The sequence below is a fragment of the Colius striatus genome, chromosome 8 (genome assembly GCF_028858725.1).
Source record: "Colius striatus isolate bColStr4 chromosome 8, bColStr4.1.hap1, whole genome shotgun sequence".
NCBI classification, from domain to species: Eukaryota; Metazoa; Chordata; class Aves; order Coliiformes; family Coliidae; genus Colius; species Colius striatus.
The window spans coordinates 14,447,954-14,469,833 of record NC_084766.1 but is presented as its reverse complement, the minus strand read 5'-3'; the positions used below and the strand labels follow the sequence as shown (position 1 = coordinate 14,469,833).

The window sequence follows — 21,880 nt, the reverse complement described above, 5'->3', positions numbered from 1 at the left end:
CTGCATGGGGAAGGAATAATGCTGAAAGTTGCCTCGTCAAGAAAAGGCACTGAAGCATGGTTTTCCAGCCCCACTAGCCTCACCTGAGAGAGACTCCTTGGCTCTGCTCACAGCCCTATAATTAAAATCAATACCAAGCTGGGCAGCTGGTTGGAAATACATTTAGAACTATAGATTCTGCTGGGACGGGGTGGGGAAAAATCAGCATTGTAGGAAGGGTCATTGATTGGGAGGGCAGCAGCCAGCACATCACCTTCTTGTTTTGGTGAGTGCAACACTTTGTTGGGGGGGCAAAGGGACATGAAATGACCCCTCCTGGTCCCAGACACAGGTCAGACTGTGGGATTTTATACATGGGAAAGAGATCCATATCCATCCCTGATATCTCTCAGTTTGGGCTTTTGTAGTTTCATTTTAGTAGAAATCAAGAGAGGCAGTCTGGTTTTAATAGGGACAAAAATAATATGTTTAATCTTGGAAAGGTTTGGGAACCTGAAAAGTTGCCCATTTTCCTGCCTCCATGATAATGGAGTTCCAACTCTATTCTCTTGATACGATAGATTTGTATTTCCTCTCCCCAAAAACTTTGCATGCTCCTGCAAGTGCCAACTCTCTGTGTCCCACATCCCCAGGACCCAAAATGTTCCCTGCTGCTCTCGTCCTGGAGCACGCAGTGAAAATACAGCTGGATTGCTCCTTGTTCAGATCAGCCTGTTCTGCTGTTGTGTGCAGAAGCAGTGAATAGCAATGAGCCGTGTGGGTCGTGTTAGCGTTGCTTTTCTGTGCCCACAGCAAAGCAAGATTATCCAAAGGACAAGAGGAGGGACTCTGCTTGAAAAGGCTGTATCACAAGTCTTGCTTCTCCGGCAATAAAATCTGCATTCTTTTTCTTTTGAGAAGGCAAAATTAAAGTCCTTCTTGAGGCAGAGGTGTGATACAGAGTCATGACTCAGCTCTGTATTTAGACACGTGTTGCCAAAAACCATTTTAAGGTCTAAATCTTGTTTTCCTCTGTTGCCCTAGTTTTCTATTCCTTCAGTAGTGTTGTGGTGGCTAGCTCCCTGCTTCTGGTCCCATGTCAGGGGATGGCAGAGGAGAAAAGAGGAGTGCTCTTTTCCCCATCATGCCTTCCTTTATTTTGAGGACTGTTCCCCACATGTTGCAAGACAATTTTTTGCTGTAAATGTTTGTGGCAGGGAAATGACCTACTCATCCCTTAGCATGACTCCAAGCCCTGATGATCTGTTAGTGGTTGGACTTGATGTTCTTAAAGGTCTTTTCCAACTAGAATGAAGACAAGTGAGAACTTCCTCCTATGATAGGAGCAAGTGAGAATTTGGACTCAGCCGTCCCAAGGGAAATGTCAAACCCCTTTGCCAGGTTTGCAAGAGTACTGTGGGTCCAAAGCATGAGTGACGGAGGAGCTGGATCAGTATCTATGTGTGTTAATGGGTTAGCGGTGTGGAAAGGTGCTCAAGGTTAAGGTGCAATGGCAGAACCAGCTGAGCATCTTTCCTTGGCAAGTGTAGGAAGCAAAAGCTGCAAGAGTCTCTAAGCACAGCACACACACTTCCTTTTACATTTGTTCTTTGAAAAATAAAGGCTGCCCTGTCGTCTTCTTTCCTTGCAGGCGACAGAGCTGAACGATGACCGCACACCCTCCAATGCAACCGTCACCACCACCTTCAACATCCTTGTCATTGACATCAATGACAACGCACCCGAGTTCAACAGCTCCGAGTACAGCGTGTCCATCCCAGAGCTGGCCCAAGTGGGCTTTGCCCTTCCCCTCTTCATCCAAGTGCAGGACAAAGATGAGGTGAGATATGCCCTGCTGCAGGTGCTCATGCTTGTCCTTTGTTAGGGTAGGACTGCTGAGGTTTTAGGGGGTGCAGGGAAGGATAAGTCAGTGCTGAACTTGTCGTGAGGTGTATGATTATGTCCTGATAGACACTTATTCAGCTCTTACTGCTGCAGTTGCTCTGCTTGCTCGGTATCTTGAATGCAGACACCCTCTCCAGAGCACAGGCATGGCATGTGCTTTAAAGCAGTCAAGATTGCACAGCCACTGAGAGCCAGAAAATAGGATTGTGTGGGATACTGATTCTTGCCTGCTTCCGAGGGCTCTTGTCGGGCAATCCTTTGCCATTCTGTTTTAGAAAGGGAGGAGGCTGCTGGGCTCTCAGGGCACTTGGGAAAGAAGAGACCTCTGGCTCTGCCCCAGCAGGGACAGATACTGCTGCTGTCAGGGAGGAGGCAAGAGATACCTGTTAGCGAGGGGCTGGAGGAGACATGGAGGGGACTAGGATACCAGTTCATCACTGCAAATGAGCGAGGAGGATTGGATGCATGTTTCTCCCTCGTGTTAATAGAGCTCCTCTTTGTTACACGCCGGTCTATGCCACATAGGGATTGCAGCATGTTTTCCAGCCTTGGGCTCACAGCCTTCAATTACTCTGATTATTTGACTTGTGCAGTTCACGTCTGGCTGCTTCTGTGTGCTGGTGCCCTCCAACCCCATCACGCTTCATGGTGTCTGCTTTGAACAAGTGCTGACACCTCATGGTGAACTTCCCCAAATCCCTCAGAACAGCTCTGGCTACAGGCTCCTGCCATCCCTATTTCTCTTCAGGGGTGAGAGGAGAGGTTTTGTCAGAAAAAAGGGCATCATCAGGATGTTTTCCTGATGCATCAGGTAAACTATACAATTGCATGGAGGAATGTGAAATGGAACGTCTTCCTCTACCCCTCAAAATCCCAGTGGGTCAATTAAAACATGAATCTTCTTAGATGCCTTTGAGGGCTGAAATGATGGATTTGCTCTTCCCCAGCCCTGGGTGGAGTTCACCACGTCTCACAAAGCCACCCAGAAATCCCATTTTTTTTTCGCGTGAAGTGATTATGACACAGAACTAATAATCTACTTGTGACATGATGTCAGCATGCAGGAGTTATGAGTTCAGCCTGAAGAGGTGCAGATGAGCTATTAAGCAGATAAAGCGACTGTTTTTTCTTGAAAATGTCAATTGCTAATAAAGCAGATATGGATATGACAGATGCTTAGGATAGTTTCTGAATAGAGCCGCTGTCATGCTTTCTGAGAGATGTCAGCAGATCCCTTCTTGAAGGGCATTGTAACACTTCTGTTTGTGCCAGAAGAATGAAGGATCTGTCATTATTTCCGGTTAAAAGCTCATTTCACTGGAGTGACTCCCATTCAAGAATTCACTTTTCAGCCTTGCTAATTTTAAAATGGGAGAATAAAAAATAGCCTTGCTTTCCCCATCATGCCAGCGAAAAATAGACTCATTCTTTTGCTGTGTTTCTTTAACTTCCTGTGATTTCCCCAAAAGAATTGGGTGAGATTTTTAAAACTGCTGAGAGAGGTCCTCTTGTACTAAGGGAGTCTGAAGGAGTTTTACCCTGTGTCTGGAGACCATCACATTAGCAGGGATTGCTTTGACCGTAGCATTATTATCACTGATAAGAAGCACAGGAGAGCTGACGCCTTGGAATATCTGGAGGGGGGAAAATTATAAGCAATTTGTTTGGGGTTTTTTTCTGCATTATCCTGTGGTGGATCTTTCTTATTTCCCCTCATGGATGCTTACAACTGAATTAACCATCAAGGTAGCACTTTGCGGGGGGAAAACTGGGAAGAGGATACCCAGGTAATGATAAAGATGTCTATGAGACAGAACTGGAACTGTATCTGCAGCCAGGATTTTTGTAGCACTACTTCCCGGGCAGTGTATGCATAAAAGTCCCAAAATCCCCAGACTTTTAGTAAAAAACTTACAGAAAGGGATTATAGTTTCTCCACGATGATGTTTTGGATGATTGTGTACCTTAGGAGAGTTATGAGATCTTTACAAACCCCCTGGATTTGAGGTAGCCAGGCTCTCTCGGTGAGTGCAGGGATGGAGGGATGAGACAGCGAGGACTGAGGTCTTCAGGCAGGGATGTGGCTGAGGACGTGGATGACAGAAGCTATTTTGCCAGCATGGGCTTCAAGCTGGAGATGACATGATGCATTTGTGTAAGGGGCAAAGGAAAATAAGAAGAGAATTATACACATCTCTGGGGAGAGCATCTAAATAAATGAGAGCAGATGGATAGAGACACATGAAATCAAAGCTAGTGTCTTCAGGAGGATCATACTGCTCCAGTTTTGTCTCCTGTCTCTCAACTCATGTTGTTAAGTCCTGGGAGAGCCCCTTGGCAGGTTGGTTTCTTTCTTGAGCCAAGCCACCCAGCCTTGTCCAGCAAATTTTGATGCTGTGCCTCCAGCCCCCACACTTTTTGAGTTCCTGCTTGGAAGGAACAGGCCACACCTAAATCTTGCCCCACACAGAGGTCCCATGGTGTTGGGTTTGGGGAATCTGCACCCCAGTTGTGTCTTTGCAGAGCTGGAGAAAGGGGTGTCTCACGGGTCTGGCCCTTAAAACACACCGCGTGGGCTGCCAAGGCCATTAAACGAGAAGGTGTTTTGTATCCAGGCCCACGCATCCTTTTTAAATGGTGGGGTTTTGGTCTTTCTTTCTTCTGGTGTGTTTTGCATGAACTGAAATGATTGCTTTTTGAAGGAGTTAGATTAAACGATTCAACAAAGCACTTAAAAATGTATTTATGTTGCACACAAGACCACACTTGAAAGCATGTGCATGAATTTAGCTTTGTGCTTAAGTGCCTTTCTTGGAGTTGGGCTGGCATTAACATCTCAGACAAGGTCCCTAAGTGGGGTGTCTCCAAGGAGAAACCTGTTTCTCTGAGTCCATCCCTCGCAAACACCCTGCTGCCATCCCTCCAACGCAGCTGAGGATATGGTCTTGCTGCAAGAGGAGCTGGCAGAGGGTGTGAGGTGAGATGAGGAGCACCTTGAGATGATGCACCTGGGTTGAGCTCTGACGACCCCAGATGTAGATTTGAAGTGCAGCCAAGAGATACTTAACTGGCTGTGCTGGTTTTTCTTTTTGCATCCTCTACATCTTATCGAAAATACTTGAATGCAGGAGAAATTGGTACACAGGGTTCGCCTGGGGTTTTGGACCCAGCCTCCTGTGAACCAAGGGAGTAAAAGAACCCCTCTCTACAGCCGAGTTTCTCTCTCTTCCACATAGGGAACCACTTGAATACCTTTCCAAAGCCTTTTGAGAGGTGTTTATGAAAATCTGTGAAAGTTTACCAGTATTTACACTGAGCCTGTACTCCACTGGACACCACAAAAGACTAGTTATGTATATAGACTCTCAGGCTGGGATTGGCTTCTCCTCTCGTTCACGTTGTGATAGATCAGCGGGAACGAATAAATCCTATGTACGAGACAGAAGACTAAAGCCTTGAAATATCCCCTTTTGCAGAAAGATTTGTATCCAGGTTGAGAACAAGAGCCCCAAGCCATGGAACAAGTTCGAGTTAATTCGGAGGGCTAGTTAGCTCAGGCTCATCGGTTCCCCAAGGCTGGCTGAGGTGGGGGACATGAATATCCTGGTATCTTACAGCCTGGTGGCTTGATGAAGTGTTTTAGAGAGAAGGCAAGGGTTTGGCCATACAGGAAAAGGAGCAGGGCATCCTTCAGGCCATCCCTCATTCGAGCTTCCTGTCGCTGCACGATCCACAAAGGGATGTTAAGAGAAATGGCAGCGTAGTTTCCCAAGGCATGCTGGAGAAACCATCCCTTCTGCCACGCCTTTCACTTGATTCTGCCCGACGCGGTTGATTGAAGAGGAAGAAAAGGGCAGAGGCTGTATAAAGCACAAGTGTGATGGTCTGACATTTTCAAATAATTCTGAAACAATTCTCCAAAATAAGCACATTCAGGAAGATAAATGGGGAGTTTAAATTAAAAAAAAAAGGGAGAGAAAATCCAGGCCGTGGGAACACAGGGGAGCTATTGCATAAAGCTCCATCAGAGCCTTGCACAGGGACATCGTATGTGCCTGTGCATGTGCAGGTGCAATGTATGAATCACCCGTAGCATATACACGCATATGGCAGACACGTGCACTATAAATATGATGTACACGGCACGGAACTGTAAGGGGAATTGACGGTGCTCAAGTATTCTCTCCCAAAAGTGCCAGCTGCCAGTCGGGCTGAATTAGATTTCACGGGGGTTTTTGCAATACATGGAATTCACCAGCAAATTACCCTTAAAGAGGGAAAATCAATCATTTGGAGCAGAGATAAGCTGAAGGCAAGGCAGCCTCAGATTGATCCCGTCTGTGCAGGCGTGTGTGGAATTCAGCAGATAGCCTAGGGAGAGCAGGGAAAGGAGAGAACTCCTCCAGGAGGAGGGGAGCAGGCAAGGACTGACACTCAGGACACTCTCCAGAAAGACTGGAGAGAAGGGCTGCCAGCATGGGGAGGAGGATCAGAAAGGCTGAGGAATGTTTGCTACAGGCATCCTGCATCACCTGTGACCCCACTGAGATCCGTAGGGGTCCAGGGGACAAGCACCCATGCCCAGCCAGGCCTCTAAAGGATTACTGATGCTGCTGTGTTCACATGGTGGGTGGACAACGGTCGCTGGGAGCCCGAGCTGACTGAATGGGCAGTGGGAGAGAGGCAGGCAACTCCAGAGAGGCTATTCAGAGTGCTGGACTTAAATGCTGTGAAGTAGGTGGAGAGATTAACCCTCTTTCTGCCTTGTGTTTTCAAGGGAGGGATATTAAGCATTACTTGTCTCTGACTAGCTAGAGCCAGGCATAAGGTATCCAAGCCCTACAAAGAAGCACTAATTTCTTTTTAAAACAAACTCAAAACTCTTCTTTTTCCCCTCTTCTTCCCCCACCCCGAACTCTCAGCACGTTCCTTTCTTTGCAAATTTGCCAGAATGAGGGGTATTAAACACTCCTCATATATTTGTAGGTAATAGCCTGTGCCTAGAAAGTAGCTGGGAGAAAAGCTGGAGTTAGGCTGGATTTTGTGCTTCAGAAAAGCAGGGCTCTCCATTTTGGAAAAGCAAGCTGTAGCTGAGCTGGAGTGAAGGGAACCAAAGGCAGCCTTGTACCGAGTCAAAATGAAGAGAACCAGGCTGCTTTCCCAAGATTTGCTCGCTTTGTACTGAAAATGATTGTAGGCCACTAACTAACCTGTGCACCCTGGTAATTTCAGGGAGTGGTATGGTTAAGGAAAGGTTGTTTGCTCAACTAAAGGTTTTTTTCACTTTGAGTTTTTGTGTAGCCATTGGTAAGTGGTGCTGAGTACTTTCTTAAATTGGTGGGAGGGTGAATCGTTTCTGAAGCTTGTCCATGTGCACATCCACGAGGAAGGGACTGGGAAGGAGCAAGAGAGGTGAACGAAGCCAGTAGGCAATGATGAGAGAAAAAGCAGGGATAAAGCTTATGATCCATCCTGGGGCAAGGCTGGAACACCTGATGGAGCTGCTCCTGGCCTCCTGATGTGAGAAGGGGTTCTCCGATTCAGAGTGAATTGTGCCCTTGGAGCACATCTTGTGGCTTGAGCAGACTTTGGGCTGCAACTCATAGCAGGTGCATGGGCAGGTCCCCCATGGTTTCCGGGACCTGTGGAGGGACACACATTACCCACCACCTGGCATCTCACAGCCTCATACCTGAGCTTCTGCCCTCGCCTGCCACTCCATCCTGTGCCAGCTGCCCAGGGACGGTCTCCCCTCTGCTCCAGCCTTCTGGAATTCAAGAAAGCTGTTGGGCACATGTGGCTGGCAAACTGCTCCGTTACAAATTAGTCAAATAGGAAGTGTTTGGGGTAGATCAGCAAGCAGTTGGTTTTTTGGTAGTCAGGCATTAGTGTGAGGTTGATGCTGGTGTTGTGGCAGCAGGGCACAAAGTAGCTCCTATTACACACTCCGAGGAATACACACGCGAAGAACAAAGTAATAATTATGCCCAACTGCAGCTACCACTGTCTTTTAGCTGAATTGACATGAAATTTCCATAAGTTGTAGAGCTGGCTGTGGCTGGGAGGAGGTTGGGTTGCCAAGCAGGAGGCAGTGGGGCAGCAGCCTTGAGCCACAACGAGCGCTGGCCCCATGCACTGGCCTGGGATGAGACGAACTGGGAAACATGTGGCCATGTCTCAGCTTTGTGCAACAACAAACTGCCCTCCAGAGCCCATCTCTTTATGGCTCAGTTTGTTTCAGGTGAGGAGTGCATGCAGAGGGGTTTATTACTGTAGAGTTGGTAAGCTTTGACAGGATGCTCATTAATTTATGCCTCTAAAGGAAGGCAAAGGTGCTGGGTTGCTTTCAGTGATGGGGAAAGCAAGCAGTACAGGAGCTGGTGGGTAAGGTGGTGGAGGGGGTAAATGAGCAGGTAAAGCAGGTTGTGAACTGAGAGCATGCTTGATGCATTCCACCCTCATCCTCAGCACTGCAAATTGACAATGCTCAGCTGTGAGCCCACCACTGCACACCAGGACCTTTGCAAGCCCAGGGACACAGCACTTGCTTTCCTTCTTCAGGAACACATTTCAGCTCTGTTGTTTGCTCTGGGTGGCAGGAGCCAGGTAGGAAGGGATGAGGAAAATGTAAGCAGCTCCCTGTGGCTTCCTCCAGAGCAGGGGGTACTAGCTGTGAGCCGGGCTGAGCCAGCCCCTTCTGCTGGGCAGCTGATAACAATTTGAATATTTAGATTTGCTTTCAGGCATCCGCAGGGGCCCTCGCAGGCTCTGGGAACCGGGAGCAAGGAAAGCAGCATGGGGGCAGAAACAAAAACATAAATAGCCGAATAAAGATATAAATGGTAACTCGCAGCAGCCCTCCCAAGAGGCAGATGTATTCCCCTTCTCCGGACCTCACATGGGGAGACTGAGGCACTCACGGGGCAGCTAATTAGGGATGGTGGGTATCTGGAGGCTGATCTCCTTCCCCAGCTGGAGGGAAACTAATCCACAAGGCTCTCTTCCCATAAATACTTGACTTTCTTTTGATGTTTCAACTTTAATCTTATGCTTCCAACAAACTCACTCCTCTCTGGCTTACAAGAAAATCCCTGACATCTCGCCACCAGGATAGGTGGTTTTGTGTACTGCAGAGAGGGCACCGGGCCACACAAAAGCTTAACAGCATAGCTGGGCAGAAATTCCTCAATGAAATGCCTTTCTGTCACTGGTGGAAAAAAAATGGCATCTTAAGGATAGGGTTCAAAATAATGTCTTGGGGAGTGGTGCTTGCTCCTGCTCTTCTCCATATCCTCTGCTCCCTCCATCCCAGGCTACGTACTGGAATTGGGGAGCATCCCTCACATGCCAGGGTTGACACACCTCAGTTTGCCAGCAAAACAGCTTTTGGATGAATCTAAGTCTGCCCTGAGGTGGGTCCCTTTTGTTCCCCCTGGCCATAGCCCACCAGCTGAGCATTGCTGGGCTCTGGGCTCCTGGGGTGGTGGATGCCCTCAAGGCTTGTTCATGAGGCTCCATGGGTACTCTCAGAGTGTGTTCCTGCCATGTAGCCCTGCTCAAGATACTCCATTTGGCCCCCCACTCCACTGGCTGCCAGAGAGTGCAGGGAGGAGGAGGGCGAGCAGGGATTGTGCTCGTGTTGCTGGCTCTCGGCAGTCACGCTTAGCCAGCTTTTGCTATTAGTGCCCTTTCGTGCATTTAATTGGCCCCTTTTTCTGATAGGAGGGAGGTCATTCGGGGAAAATTGGAAATTCGGCTTTGGTAGCTTCTGAACTTGCTTTTCACATGCTCTGCTGGGCCGTGCTTTGGGAAGGGGTGCTGTGCACAGAGCAAGGGTCCTAAAGTGCTGCTGTTGGCATGTCAGTGATCCTGTTGCTTTGCTGGCCAGGTCTTGGCAGAGAGGAGTTTTCCAGTTCTCATTTTGAGCTGTTGTACTGGAAAGAGCCCTCTGCTTGGGAGAAGCACTAGTGCTGTGCCCCCCAACATGAGGAGATGAAATGTCAGGATGTGATAGCCTGTGTGGTATGTGAACCTCGGACCAGCAAAAGGGATTTTTCCCTATGGCTGTGTGCTGTGCAGGTTTATCCCAGGGATGCATTTCTTTCATGTGCCTATAGATTTTGTATAAAATGGAATGTACACAAAAGAAGATTTATAGAAATCATATGCTTTGTACACCCAATACACGTAGTAAAATGCAACCAAGTGCTTAAAGTTGTGTGGTGCTTTAGCCCTGGCTGGTTGCCAGGTGCCTACCAAGTCATAATATCACTCCCCCTCCTAAACTGGACAGGAGAAAGAGAGGAATATAAGAAGGAGAGGTTTGTGTGTTGAGATAAGGACAGGGAGATCACTCAGCAATTAGCATCATGGGCAAAACAGACTCAGCTTGGGGAGAAAAAAGTTTGATTTATTAATGAACCATCAGAACAGGGAGATGAGAAATAAAACCAAATCTTAAAACACCTTCCCCTACCCCTCCATCTTTGCAAGACTCTCCTTTCTTCCCCGCCAGCAGTGCAGGGGATCGGGGTTGTGGTCAGTTCACTACAGATGGACTTTGCCACTGCTTCTTCTCAGAGGGAGGCCTCCTCACACTTCCCACTGCTACAGTGTGGGGTCCCTCCCCACAGGAGACAGTCCTTCACAAACTTCTCCAGAGTGGGTCCTTGCCATGGGCTACAGTTCCTCATTAACTGCTCCAGCATGGGGCCTCCCGAGGGGGCAGCGCCTCACACCCTGCCCCAATGTGGGTCCCTCACTGGGAGAACAGTCCTTCAGGTACCGACTGCTCCAACCTGAGTCCCTCACAGGATCACAAGTCCTGTCAGCCTGCTTTGGTGTGGGCTCCCCTCTTCCCACAGGCTCCCAGGTCCTGCCAGGAACTCGCTCCAGGGTGAGCTTCCCACAGAGTCACAGCCTCCTTCAGGCATCTACCTGCTCCGGCGTGGGCTCCTCCACAGGCTGTGAGTGGGTCTCTGCTGCCTGGTGGCCTCCATGGACTGCAGGGGCACAGTTACCTCATCATGGTCCTCACCACAGGTCACAGGGGAGTTTTTCTTCCAGGGCCTAGGCACCTTCCTCCCTCTCCTTCTCCACTGACTGTGGTGTCTGTGGAGATGGTTTCACATTCTCACTCCCCATTGCTGCTGCAGTTTAGCAACTGTGCAACAACTTCTTCCCTTTCACAAATACATTAATCACAGAGGTGTTACCTCAGACACTAATTGGCCAGGCCTTGGTCAGGTGCGGGGTCCATCTTAGAATTAATTTGCATTAGCCCCATCAGCTACAAGGGAAGCTTCTGGCAGATCTTTGTTTAAAGAAGCCACCCCTGTAGCACCCCCCTGCTACCAAAACCCTGTCCCAGGCAAAACCACTACAGGTTGGTGCTGAACCCTGAGGCTCAGTTGACCAAACTCAGGCAGCGAAACACTTCCCTACCTCTCTGGTAACTGCATTTTTACATGCCCATAGGTGAAGGGCTGTGCCCAAGCTGCTGGCATGGGCAGGTCTGCACCCCATGTGTGGGCTTTGCAGTCGGGTCAGTGCCCTCCTCTGTGACTGTCAACCCTCCTCTCTCCCCAGGGACCCAACAGCGTTTTCGAGGTTTACCTGGTGGGCAACAACTCCAACCACTTCATCATCTCACCGACCTCCATCCAGGGGAAAGCAGACATCCGTGTCCGCGTGGCAGTGCCGCTTGACTTCGAGACCATTCCCCGCTACGAGTTTTCGGTAAGGCTGCACCCCTGTGCTCTCTGGGACAGCCATATTTGTAAGAGTGACTGTTAACCAGGTTTCTCTCTTCCTCTCTCTGTGAAACTCAGAAGCATTATAAACTGGCCAAAAATTGAAAATAATAAAGGAAAAGGAGGAGATGGGGAAGAAGTTTGCTCTGTATCTACTCTTACTTTCCAACATCCAAAGGCTTAACCGCAAGAGCTTAAGCAGAGCATGTTCTCCCTTGGTATGTCACAGGGCTGTAAAAGCTTTATAGAGCGTAAAACTTTGTTTTAAGTGAACCTATCAGGCACTAAAGCTCTTCCCCACCTCCTGCTCCAGCTTCATCCCACTCTCTGAGCTGTAAATTCCCAAGGAATGCAAAGCTATCTTATCCCACACTAGCAGTGGTAGTCCTGGCAGAAGGGCTTTCATGCGTTGGTGGAGAAAGACGAGCAAAAGCCTTCCTACTGTGGCTTTCAGGCTGCAGTAAGATGGCAGATCCTGGTTGTCAAGTTTGCAAGGCAGAGGTGGTGCAGAGTGTTTGGCTCACCCAAAGGCTGACATCAGCTAGAGCTGAGTGAGTCCCAGGGGAGAGAGAAGGGACACTCTTATTTTTTTAAGCATCCATGCTGTGGTGAGTAGCACTGAGCTAGCTCAGCTGGTCAGAAAGAGAAGAATAGATAACTCTCCCAAGCATCAGAAAGAGAGCCTCCAACCGTCCCCTTCGCTTCCTGTCTCTGCCCAGCTCTTTGCAAATGAGAGCGTCCCAGACCACGTCGGCTTTGCGCGTGTGAAGATCAACCTCATCAACGAGAACGACAACCGCCCCATTTTTAGCAAGGCCCTGTACAACGTCAGCCTCTTCGAGAACACCACGGTGGGCACCACCGTCCTCCAGGTCCATGTGAGTAGGAGCATCCTGCCTCTCTTTGTCATGTCCTTGGCACACATGCAGCTCCGCAGTGCCTGTCACCAAGGGATGGGCTGGGGAGCCTGGTAAGGGAGCAATGGGAGCTGCTGGCAGTGGGATAGCCCTCCCAAGGGCTTTTGGAGCAGATGCTTTGACCTTTCCTTGTCTCTGGGACGTGGGTGTGGTTCCCACCACAGTGGGAGCTCAAGGAGGGCCTTGCACTGAAAAGTCTCATCTGCAAACAGCAGCTTCTCCTGCAGATACTGATCCTAATGATCTTGCCTCTCCCTCCTCTTCACTGAGCATGTCAGTTGTGTAGGTGACTTGTATTCTGCCATGCATTCGCTACCTCTCTCCTACCTTAATTTTTATGGGAAAAGATGCTCTGATACCTGCTGAGTTGGTCACTTCATTGGTGAGAACAAACACCTGACACCGCTCTGTTTGGAAGCAGCATCTTCTTCAACCAAATTGAGGTCATTTTAGCCAATAGAAAGGTGAAGGGAAGAAAAAGAGGTGAATGATTGTCTTCAGCAGAGCAGCTGAGGAAAATGGGGGTGTTTAGCCAGGAGAAGAGGAGGCTGAGGGGAGACATGATCACTCTACAACTACCTGAAAGGAGGTTGTAACAAGGTGGGAGTCAGTCTCTTCTCTCCAGTAATGAATGATAGGGTGAGAGGAAATGACCTCAAGTTGTTCCAGAGAAGATTTAGATTGGAGATTGGGAGGAACTTTCTCACAGTTGCTAGGTTGTTAGAGTGGGCTGCCCAGGGAGGTGGTGGATTCCTCATCCCTGGAGATATTTGAAACCCGTGTAGACGAGGTGCTGAGCGACATGGTTTAGTGGTGGGCTTGGCAGTGTGAGGTGAGTGGTTGGACTTGATATTCTTAAAGGCCTTTTCCAACCAAAATGATTTTATGATTCTGAATGGCTGGCAGCAGACGGAAGCAGTGACAGCAGCAGTGCATTTCTGTAGGGCTTGTCCCTCCTTCCTGGGTTGGTGGAAGCACCTAAAATCCCTGGTGAGAAGATATCTTCAATCACCATTTGTGCCAGCGTGGGGCACAGCAAGAACTAGAACAAAACCCCACACTGAAAAACAACCTTAATGGGAAACAAAGCTCCTCTATGATGGGAAATAGGGGAGTAACTTAGCCCCTACTAGGCTTTGGGTGCCTTACTACTACTGTTAGTTGTAGAGGAGTTTGCTGCCCTCCACGATCCCTCATTGCTGCCACTCTCCTGAAACACAGCCCCTGGTCTCCCATCCGCACAGGAGTGTGCCGACCTGGAGAATAAAAGCCCTGACAAAAGGCTTAGGGTGTATGCGCGTGTGCATAAGTGTGTTTACTCTACAAACAGATGGTGTGAAACTGTATAGAGCCCCTGAGCTGTTCCCATCTGACAGTTATTAATATTTCAAGCAGATGTTTAGCTCGTCAGGCCGTCAGACGCTAAACAATGAGATTGTTACTGCGTCTCCTCTTTCCCCAACTTCCAGCTATGCCAGCATTTCGGAGGGAGCGCAAAATGCCAGGAGTTGAATCTTCTATGATAAATCAGAATGGCTGCAATTAGCGCTGAAATCCAGATTGCCCTCCCAGCTGATCCCAAACTTTTAACAACCCTCATAAAGTACCAGCTCCTCCTGCTGCTGCCACTCGCCTTCGAGGTGCAGCCGCTCTGCTCTTTCCACGGCACTGCCCTTTTGTGCTGGGACACTCTGTCCCACATGCTGCAGATTAAAAGTCTGTTTTCATTGCTGATAAATTCTTCATTTCCCTTTGTGCTTCTTTTCCACTTGCCTGTGAGCTCTTATATAGGTATTCCTCTCCCTCTCAGGAGTTAGGGATGGTTTTCTGAAGCAAGCCTGTTCAGCCAGAATGCCCAGCTCTTTGGTGGCCACTGAATGACATCCTCCTGAAACAAGCCTTTTGTTAGCTTTGCTTAGTTCTGCAAAATGCCCCTTTGTGCAAAGAAGTGCAGGTTTTGTGCCATGTGTTGGGGGGGCAATGGGTGCTAAGGACAAATCAGGAGGTTTATGAGACTGGGATGAAGAAGGGAGTGCGTGGGCTGGGCGAGTGGTCACCAGGTGGCTTCCCAGCAGCCGCTGCTGGAGATGGCCAAGCACAACTGGCACAGAAGAGCAATGCCTGCAGCTCCTTCCTGGCAAGGAGGAGAGCAGCCAAAACCACAGGGGCTGAGGCAATGAGAGGTCGCTTATCTTCCACCCAGCCCACTTTCCTGGGGAAGGACAAGAAGTTTTTCCTGGGAGCCCAGAGGAGCCTGAGACAGCCCTACCGAGCAAGTGTGCTCCATGCTGCCCCCCTTTCGCCGCTGCTGCCCTTTCCCCGCTGCCCTCTGCTTATCCAGCTGAAAACCAAGAGGAGAATTAGGGAAAAAAGAGCAAGCAGACTTCATTTGCACTGACAAATGGCCATTCGTCTCTGCAGCATTTCAGCTCCTAATGTCAGTGACAGCAGAGAAACATTGCCTGTTATATGTATAAATCAACTGCAAAACAACTCAAAGTGCAGGGCAGCCGCAGCTGCCTCTTGCTTTCCACTCTGCACCTCTTTCCCTTTGCCTAGAAAAGCGTGGGCTCAGCTACATGCTCCTACGCCTTCCAGGGCAAATCTCAGTTACTTCCCTGGCACGGAGCAGGCTTGGACACTCATAAAGTGTTGTTTGTCTGCTCTTTGTTGTCTATTTTGCATTCTCTCTCCGTCTGTCCATTCATCCGTCCATCCATCAGCTTAATTCCGTACATGAAGGGTATTTATCATCTAGATTCGGGTGTCATTTGCTTGCATGAGAACATCTGGGGAATCCAGGCTTCATAGGAAAAGCTCCTGCCCTGTGAAGGGAGCCTGCAGTACACCCAAAGGCACCCTTCTGCCTCCCTTTTTTTTACCTGACCAGAGATTGCTACTGTGTCTATTTTTGCAGGCACCAGCATGAAGGGGTCCTTACTCCAGGCAAAGCTTCCAGATTGCCCTGTAACACAAAGCACTGCAGTCTGGAGTGATGTGTGCGTTGCAACCCAACAGCCAAATGCTGTTGTTAGTAGCCTCTCCCTACTCAAACTCCTCTTTTGTCCTGCTCCAGACCCTGCTGTGCAGTGGAAAACCAGGCTGGGGAAGCTCAAAGGTCTCAGTCAGCAGCAAGGCTGAGGTGGAGCAGGGAGGTGACCAGAGCTCAGCCCGAATATATGGGCAAGTTCTGCCCCAGCTACCAACAGATATTGAAATTATTTTTTTTCTGAAACAACTGGCCATGAAGCCTTTTAATAACATAACAGAAAAGGTCAGAGAAAGAATTTCACACTTCTTGAGCAAGCAGTATAACTTCATGCCTTCCAGGAACGAGACGCAGCAAGAACATATACTGCACCCTAAATTAACTGGGGCTCAGACACCCTCAGCCAAGTGCTACCTGGGAAGTTGGTGGCTTTCCTAATCATGGAGGCTGTTTTCCCTGATCATGGGGACCAGGCTGGAAGGCTGTGCCCTGGAGGGGTGCCAGCTCCAGCACGGGGCAGAGGGCTCAGGGCTGCATGCGATGGGAAGTCCAGGGGAAGGACAGTGCTGGGGTGGATGAGTGGCCATGTACAGCTGTAGCCATGATCAGCACCCATGATGGGTTTAGCAGACATCTTCCAAAGCAGGTCCCAACAATTGGTTGTCTCATGGGATGAGAGGAGCAGGAAGAGAGAAGGGCGTCTCCAGCCCTGCTTCTCCCAGCTGAGAAGAGAGGATGTGTTGCTAGAGTAGACACGTGTCTATAGGTCTCAGACTAGATGGAAGATAAATCCATTGCAAGAGAGGGATAAATCAGTAGGCAGACAAAAGAGGGACAGATAAAAGGGCATGGTACAACATCCACACCACTAACAAGCACAAGCCTTGCAGGAAGTAGCACAAATGGTGATGTTCCCAGGGCAAATCCCCTGTGCAGGGAGTAGAGAAAATGTGTGGGAGCAGGGAGTGAGGGAAGTGGACCCAGGAGGAATGCCCTCTGCTTTGGGAGGGAGTGCTGGGCTCAGGTCCTGTTTGAGTCAAGAGGCAGCAGAAGCCCTCAGATATATGTGTCCCTGTGCTGCTGCTACTTTCCATCCTGCTCCAAGCTGTCTCATTGCCAGCAGCAAGTAGTAGTGTCACTGCTTCACAAGCCCTCGTTTAGCACGTCAACCAATATAGGAACAGAAGGAAAAGTCTTGGAGTCCCATGCCCAATGACTGTGAAGACGACTGATGTTCAGGTCTCTGTTCCTTACTTTCTCAGGTATGGAGAGTTTAAAAGTGGTTCCCTGGGCTGATATACCATTAGCCATGGTGGGGCTCCTCTTCTGTGGTCCTGCCACGATAGGTGAGGTGGAGAGCACAGTGCCCCTCCAGATCTACCTTTGGACACTGCCGCTGTGACAGCAGCTGTCATGAGCTGGGGCCAACATGGTGCTGGCTTCTCAAAAGGTGGGGATATGCACGGTGGCACAGGTACATGCCTTGCTCTCCATTGCTGATGTATTTGCTAGATGTGGAGGAACAGAGAAGGGGCCTAAGATGACCTAGAAGGATGTAAGAATTAAGGGACAGGAGATCTCCTTACACGGTTCTGCACAGCAAAATCCTCCTGAAAAGCTCCGATAACCAAAATCATTAAAGCCCAAACAAACCAAGAGTAACTTCTTTTTAACACAACAATGCATCTGATTTGCCTTCAAGGGTCTGGAGGAAAATAGTTCTCCAGGGATGTGTGGAAAGTAATCCTAGCTCTGTGATGCCTCCTCTCTGCCATGTTTGCCCCAGTCTGGCTTGGCTACGGTTGCTCACCTCGATCATCCGCAGGCTGGTAAAAGCAGGAGCCAGCTGGGGAGGCTACTGCCTGGCCCCTTCCCAGCCCCTAGTCCCTGACAGACCGCTGGGGTGAAGAGGAGCAGACCCAGAGGGGTTTGCAGGAAGTGCATTTCCTTGCTACCCGCCTTCAACCACCAACCCCCACAGAAGCATCTCCTAGCAGAGGCCTTAACCCCTGTGGTTCCTGATGCTCTCCCAACAGCTCTTGCTTAGTCAAGCCAGCTCAGATGAGCCACCTGCCCAGTCAGGCCATCCAAGCTTTAAAAATACCATTAATGCTTCCCTGGGATGGTTGTGTAGAGATTTGTCCTAAGTTCTTGCTGAGTTAGTGACTGCCTTCTCCCTGGGACCTTGTCCTCTCACATCCTTGAGAGACCATGCTCTTTGCCTTGCCTTGGTGTCCTACTTACCCAGAAATCACTCTGGGCTGGGATGGGTCTGGGTTACTCCCTATGGGTTTCACACTCAAGAAGTCTGAAGGGGATGCTGAGGCTTTTCCAAGATTTGCAGTGTTCCCCACTCATGAGATTTTTCAGGCAAAGCCTGCTGGTATGCTTTCCAGAGTTATGTTTTGCAGACCCCCAGGAATAGTCTGAGTGTCTCCAGACCTTAGACTATGAACTCCAGTGCCCAGTTCAACCGTCAGGCATCGATTTCAGCATGGGAATGATTTTCTGTAGCTTGTAGTACGGAGCAAGGAGGGTAAAACAAGCACCGTGTTCTCATGGGACATGAGAACTCAAATCTGTAAGAGAGTCTTGTGCTTTAAAAAACGCTGCTTTCCCTTCTTGTTTTTCTGTTTCAGATTATAATTTTCAGATTATGTTATGGAGGTGGGGAAGAGAAGCTACTTCTGTCTTTTTTGCAAATGTATTAGCCTATGTATTCTTATTTATAAATCTGTATGTGCATATATATTACTTTATATATAAAAATATATATATTCAGGGTCACATTCCTGAATAGTCCCTTTCTGCTACTCTCTATGGGCTGTCCCCTTCCTGATCCTCATCCCTAGCACCTCCATTCACCTGGATTCTCTTCTTCCCCCTCCCTGCCACAGCACTTCCTTGGGAGAAGCCTTGTTAGTAAGCCTAATGAAGTAAATGTGCTAATTAACCTTCATTACTTTCCTCATTAAAGCAACCTTTAATTTGGTTGGCAAAGTTTCTCTCCTTTGCCACCCAGCTTTCAGTTTTCTTCTGCTTCTTCGATCTCTCTTTGGCCTCGCACTGGGGATGGGAAAATCGATCCCGGCCTGATTTTCTTTCCCCTTCTTTCCAGCCAGCTGTAAATGCCAATCAACAAGAAAGTAATAATGTAGTTTTCCCACCCTGGGAAGGAGAGTTGCAGACATCAATAAGCACCTACTTAAAATGCAAATGGCTTTCTCTACCACCCTGTGTGGCATGAGTTCGGGGGAAGGGGCACGGCCATGCCATGGCCCGAGGTGACTGCTTCCTGGCCCTGAGCTTTGCAGTGGTCCTGAGGCAGCGTTGGGGTGCCCAGGAGGCTTGCATCCATCTGGGGTTTTCAGACTCCAAGCGCATCGGGCCAACACAGGTGGGATAAGGCTCTGCTTGCAGACCTGGGGGGTTTCCTCTACTTACCTGTGTAGCTTTTAGGTCTCCTTCTATCCCTTAGGCCAAGGGCACCCACTATCCCTTCACACCTGCGTAGCTGCCAATGCCTTTTGTTTGTTGATGATCTCCAAAGTCTTTTTCCCCCTTTTTTCTGAGGGAGAAGTGGTACAGAAATAGTCTGGCATAAAAGGTGGCAGAGACTGAACAGAGGGGCTGGTTGTAGCTTTGAGCTGCTGCTAGGCAAGTGCTGCACTGAGTGGCTCAGCCCGAGCTGTACTGCTCTCTCATGTGGCAATGGTGTCTGTGTGGACCAGTCCTGAGGAAAAGTCTGCATTGCTCCCACTTTTGTGGAGGTGGCATACAGTAAGGAATGTAGCCAGTCAGAGCGGGGACTGAGGTGGGAAAATAACTCTCACATCAATGGATGGACAAGAAAGCTTCCAGGGATAAGCACATTCTCAAGTTGTGTGGGGAATCAGGGGCAGATGAACCATCCTCTGCCCTATTTGTGGTGTCTGGGCTGCTCTGCCAGCATTAAGAATGGAGAGTGGTACAGCCCATCATCTCATGGAGCATCAGGAGGACAGCAGTCCCTGATGCTGCTGTGGGGATAGCACAGGGCTTCTCAACCTTTTCAAGTTGACTGACACTAAATTTTGCTCAGGAGGCTGAGTTTGTGTCCTGCTTTCCAAGGAGTCACATACTACACCTGTGTTAGAAATAGCTTGTACCTCCTCTGCCTTCCCACATGAGTTTGAGGAGCTCAGGAGGCTTAAATACTGGGAAGAAGAGGAATCCCAGGTTGGCCTCCATTCTGCTCTCATTTCTGCTTTCAGTGAAGAGGAAATGCATTGGAAAGTAATACATTGCTTTTCTCTCTTGCTGGAGAGGGTGAATGCCAGAGAGATGGCAATGGGGGGCTGTCAGCCAAAGATCTGAGGAGATCTGGGTGTTGCAGAGGATAGGCTCAGGAGGAAGACTCCCAGCTTCAGGATGGAGGGAGGTAGGATATGGACCAGCTCTGAGGCAGCAGCAACAGAGAAGCATCCTTGCTATGAAGGCTTTGGCCTGGGCATGCCAACAAAGGGGTTTTATGGGGTCCAGATGAGAGTCAGGATAAGGTTTGCCCTTAGAAGGGAGTTGGCAGAAAGAGGGCTAATTTCTGATGTCCTCCAAGCCTGGACTTTGTCCCTCCTTCCAGCCCTTCTCCCTTCCCTTGGCCCACACAGCTTGCCTTCTCTGTTAGCATCTTAATTAATCTTGTTGTTCTCAATCCTCCTTGAGTGCTCCAACTGCAGCTATGCTTAAACAGAACAAAGCCTCTTCCAATTTCCTCACCGCTTAAAAGAAAATTGAATCCTTTATCTGCAAGAGGAGAGGCAAACTGCAAACACATGACACAGTAAATAGTTAAATAATCAAAGCAGATGATTCCAAATTGCCTGGAAAGTTAAACATGAATGGCTTGTCTTCTCCCTGCCTGCTTCTTGTTGGATTGGTTTGGAAAAAAAGGTAAAAATATGCTTGCACCCCTTGTTCCTGTTAAATATTCTTATCAATCCAGCTCTGTAAATAAAGGGAAGGGGAGGAAGGAGTTACCAGGTGGCAGCGTGACTGACGAATCTGAAGTCCTCGTCTCTCTGTCAGGGCCCAGTGCTCTTTGGCTGTGTTTATCTCTTTAATCTAAATATCAATCCGTAAGACTGAAATGGGGTGGAATAGGAATCATGACAGCCCGAGCGCTGAGGAGAGAGACGCTTATTGCAGCTTCTGCAGCCGCTCCCTGTCCTGATGGAGCTGTCAGGATAAATGCACAGCTAAAGCACAGAGGTGGGAAAAGCAAAAGAAAATCACAGCTTTCCCACCCCCACCAAATGGGAAAGAAAATCATGGAGCAAAAGCAGACCTGCTCCTGTCCAAATTGCACCCTGCAAAGCACAAGCTGGGCAGCAGGATTTCCCCCACCCTTCTGAGTAGGAGATGGGATTGAGTAGTTTGTTCTTGCTGCTGCTTTCAGCAGGGAGGTGGCTGGGAGATGGAGAATTTTTCACAGGGTGATGCTTGCTGCCGTGCAAACACCCTGGTTTCACACTTCCTTCTCAGCAGTCCCTTTGGGGCTGTCACCATCTTCACCTCAAGATGACTTCTACCCGACTCAGCACCTCTAAGCAAGGGCAACTCCATCCTGCTTTCCCACCCTCAAAGCTCCGACAGAGCCTCTGCTCCAGGATTTTAATCTGTTTCCCAAGCTGCCTTCCCCCATGCCCAGAGCACCCACATCTCTCCCAAAGCAGCTGGGGCTCTTGTTTCCTCCAGTAAAGAGCTCCCATGCAAATTAGCAAGCAAGAGACTGCTGTGACAGAGGCAATGTCACCCCCTTGGACAGATGACCCTGTGCAGCCCCTCATGCTGTTGAGAAGCTGCTCTTGGAGTGTCAAGGAGGGTCATTTCCTCAACTGGACATATGGGAGACATGAAATGTGTAAATCAACCTCCTGAGATTCGTCCCAGGGCCCAGAGGTCACTTCTGCCTTGGGCCATAGGCTCTATGTAATCTTCCCATGGCTGTCTGCTGTGTCTGTTAACCAAACCTCTTTTGGTATCTCTGATCACAGGAGTAAAGTTAAGGCTCTCCATCCCTTAAAACACCCTCGAGGAGCAGCTGCTTGCAGTCTGACTGAGATTCAGATGTGGTTTCCAGCTCCTGGGGAGCAAGGATGTTGTCTTCCTAGAGCTCAGCCTATGACTTCTGGCCCATGCTCTTACTTGTGCTGAACAAGGAGCATACCTGTTACTCTCTCTGGGAATGCTTCTGCCTGGCAGGGATGTGTTTTGGGCTTGCTATCCCTTGCTGACAAACTAAAAAGCCCACTCTCTGGCTGGGTTTGCTTCACACTCAGAGCAACTGTAGAATGATAGAA

The 21,880-nt window shown here is 49.1% G+C and overlaps 1 protein-coding gene across 1 annotated transcript in view; it reads left to right on the top strand.

Moving 5' to 3' along the window:
* The window catches only part of CDH23 (cadherin related 23), a 195,620-nt gene that overhangs the window by 103,218 nt on the left and 70,522 nt on the right, over nt 1-21,880 (top strand). Inside the window, 3 exon segments of the mRNA XM_062001684.1 lie at nt 1,631-1,819; nt 11,473-11,622; nt 12,356-12,514. Of these exon segments, the coding sequence (XP_061857668.1) occupies nt 1,631-1,819; nt 11,473-11,622; nt 12,356-12,514 (498 nt within the window).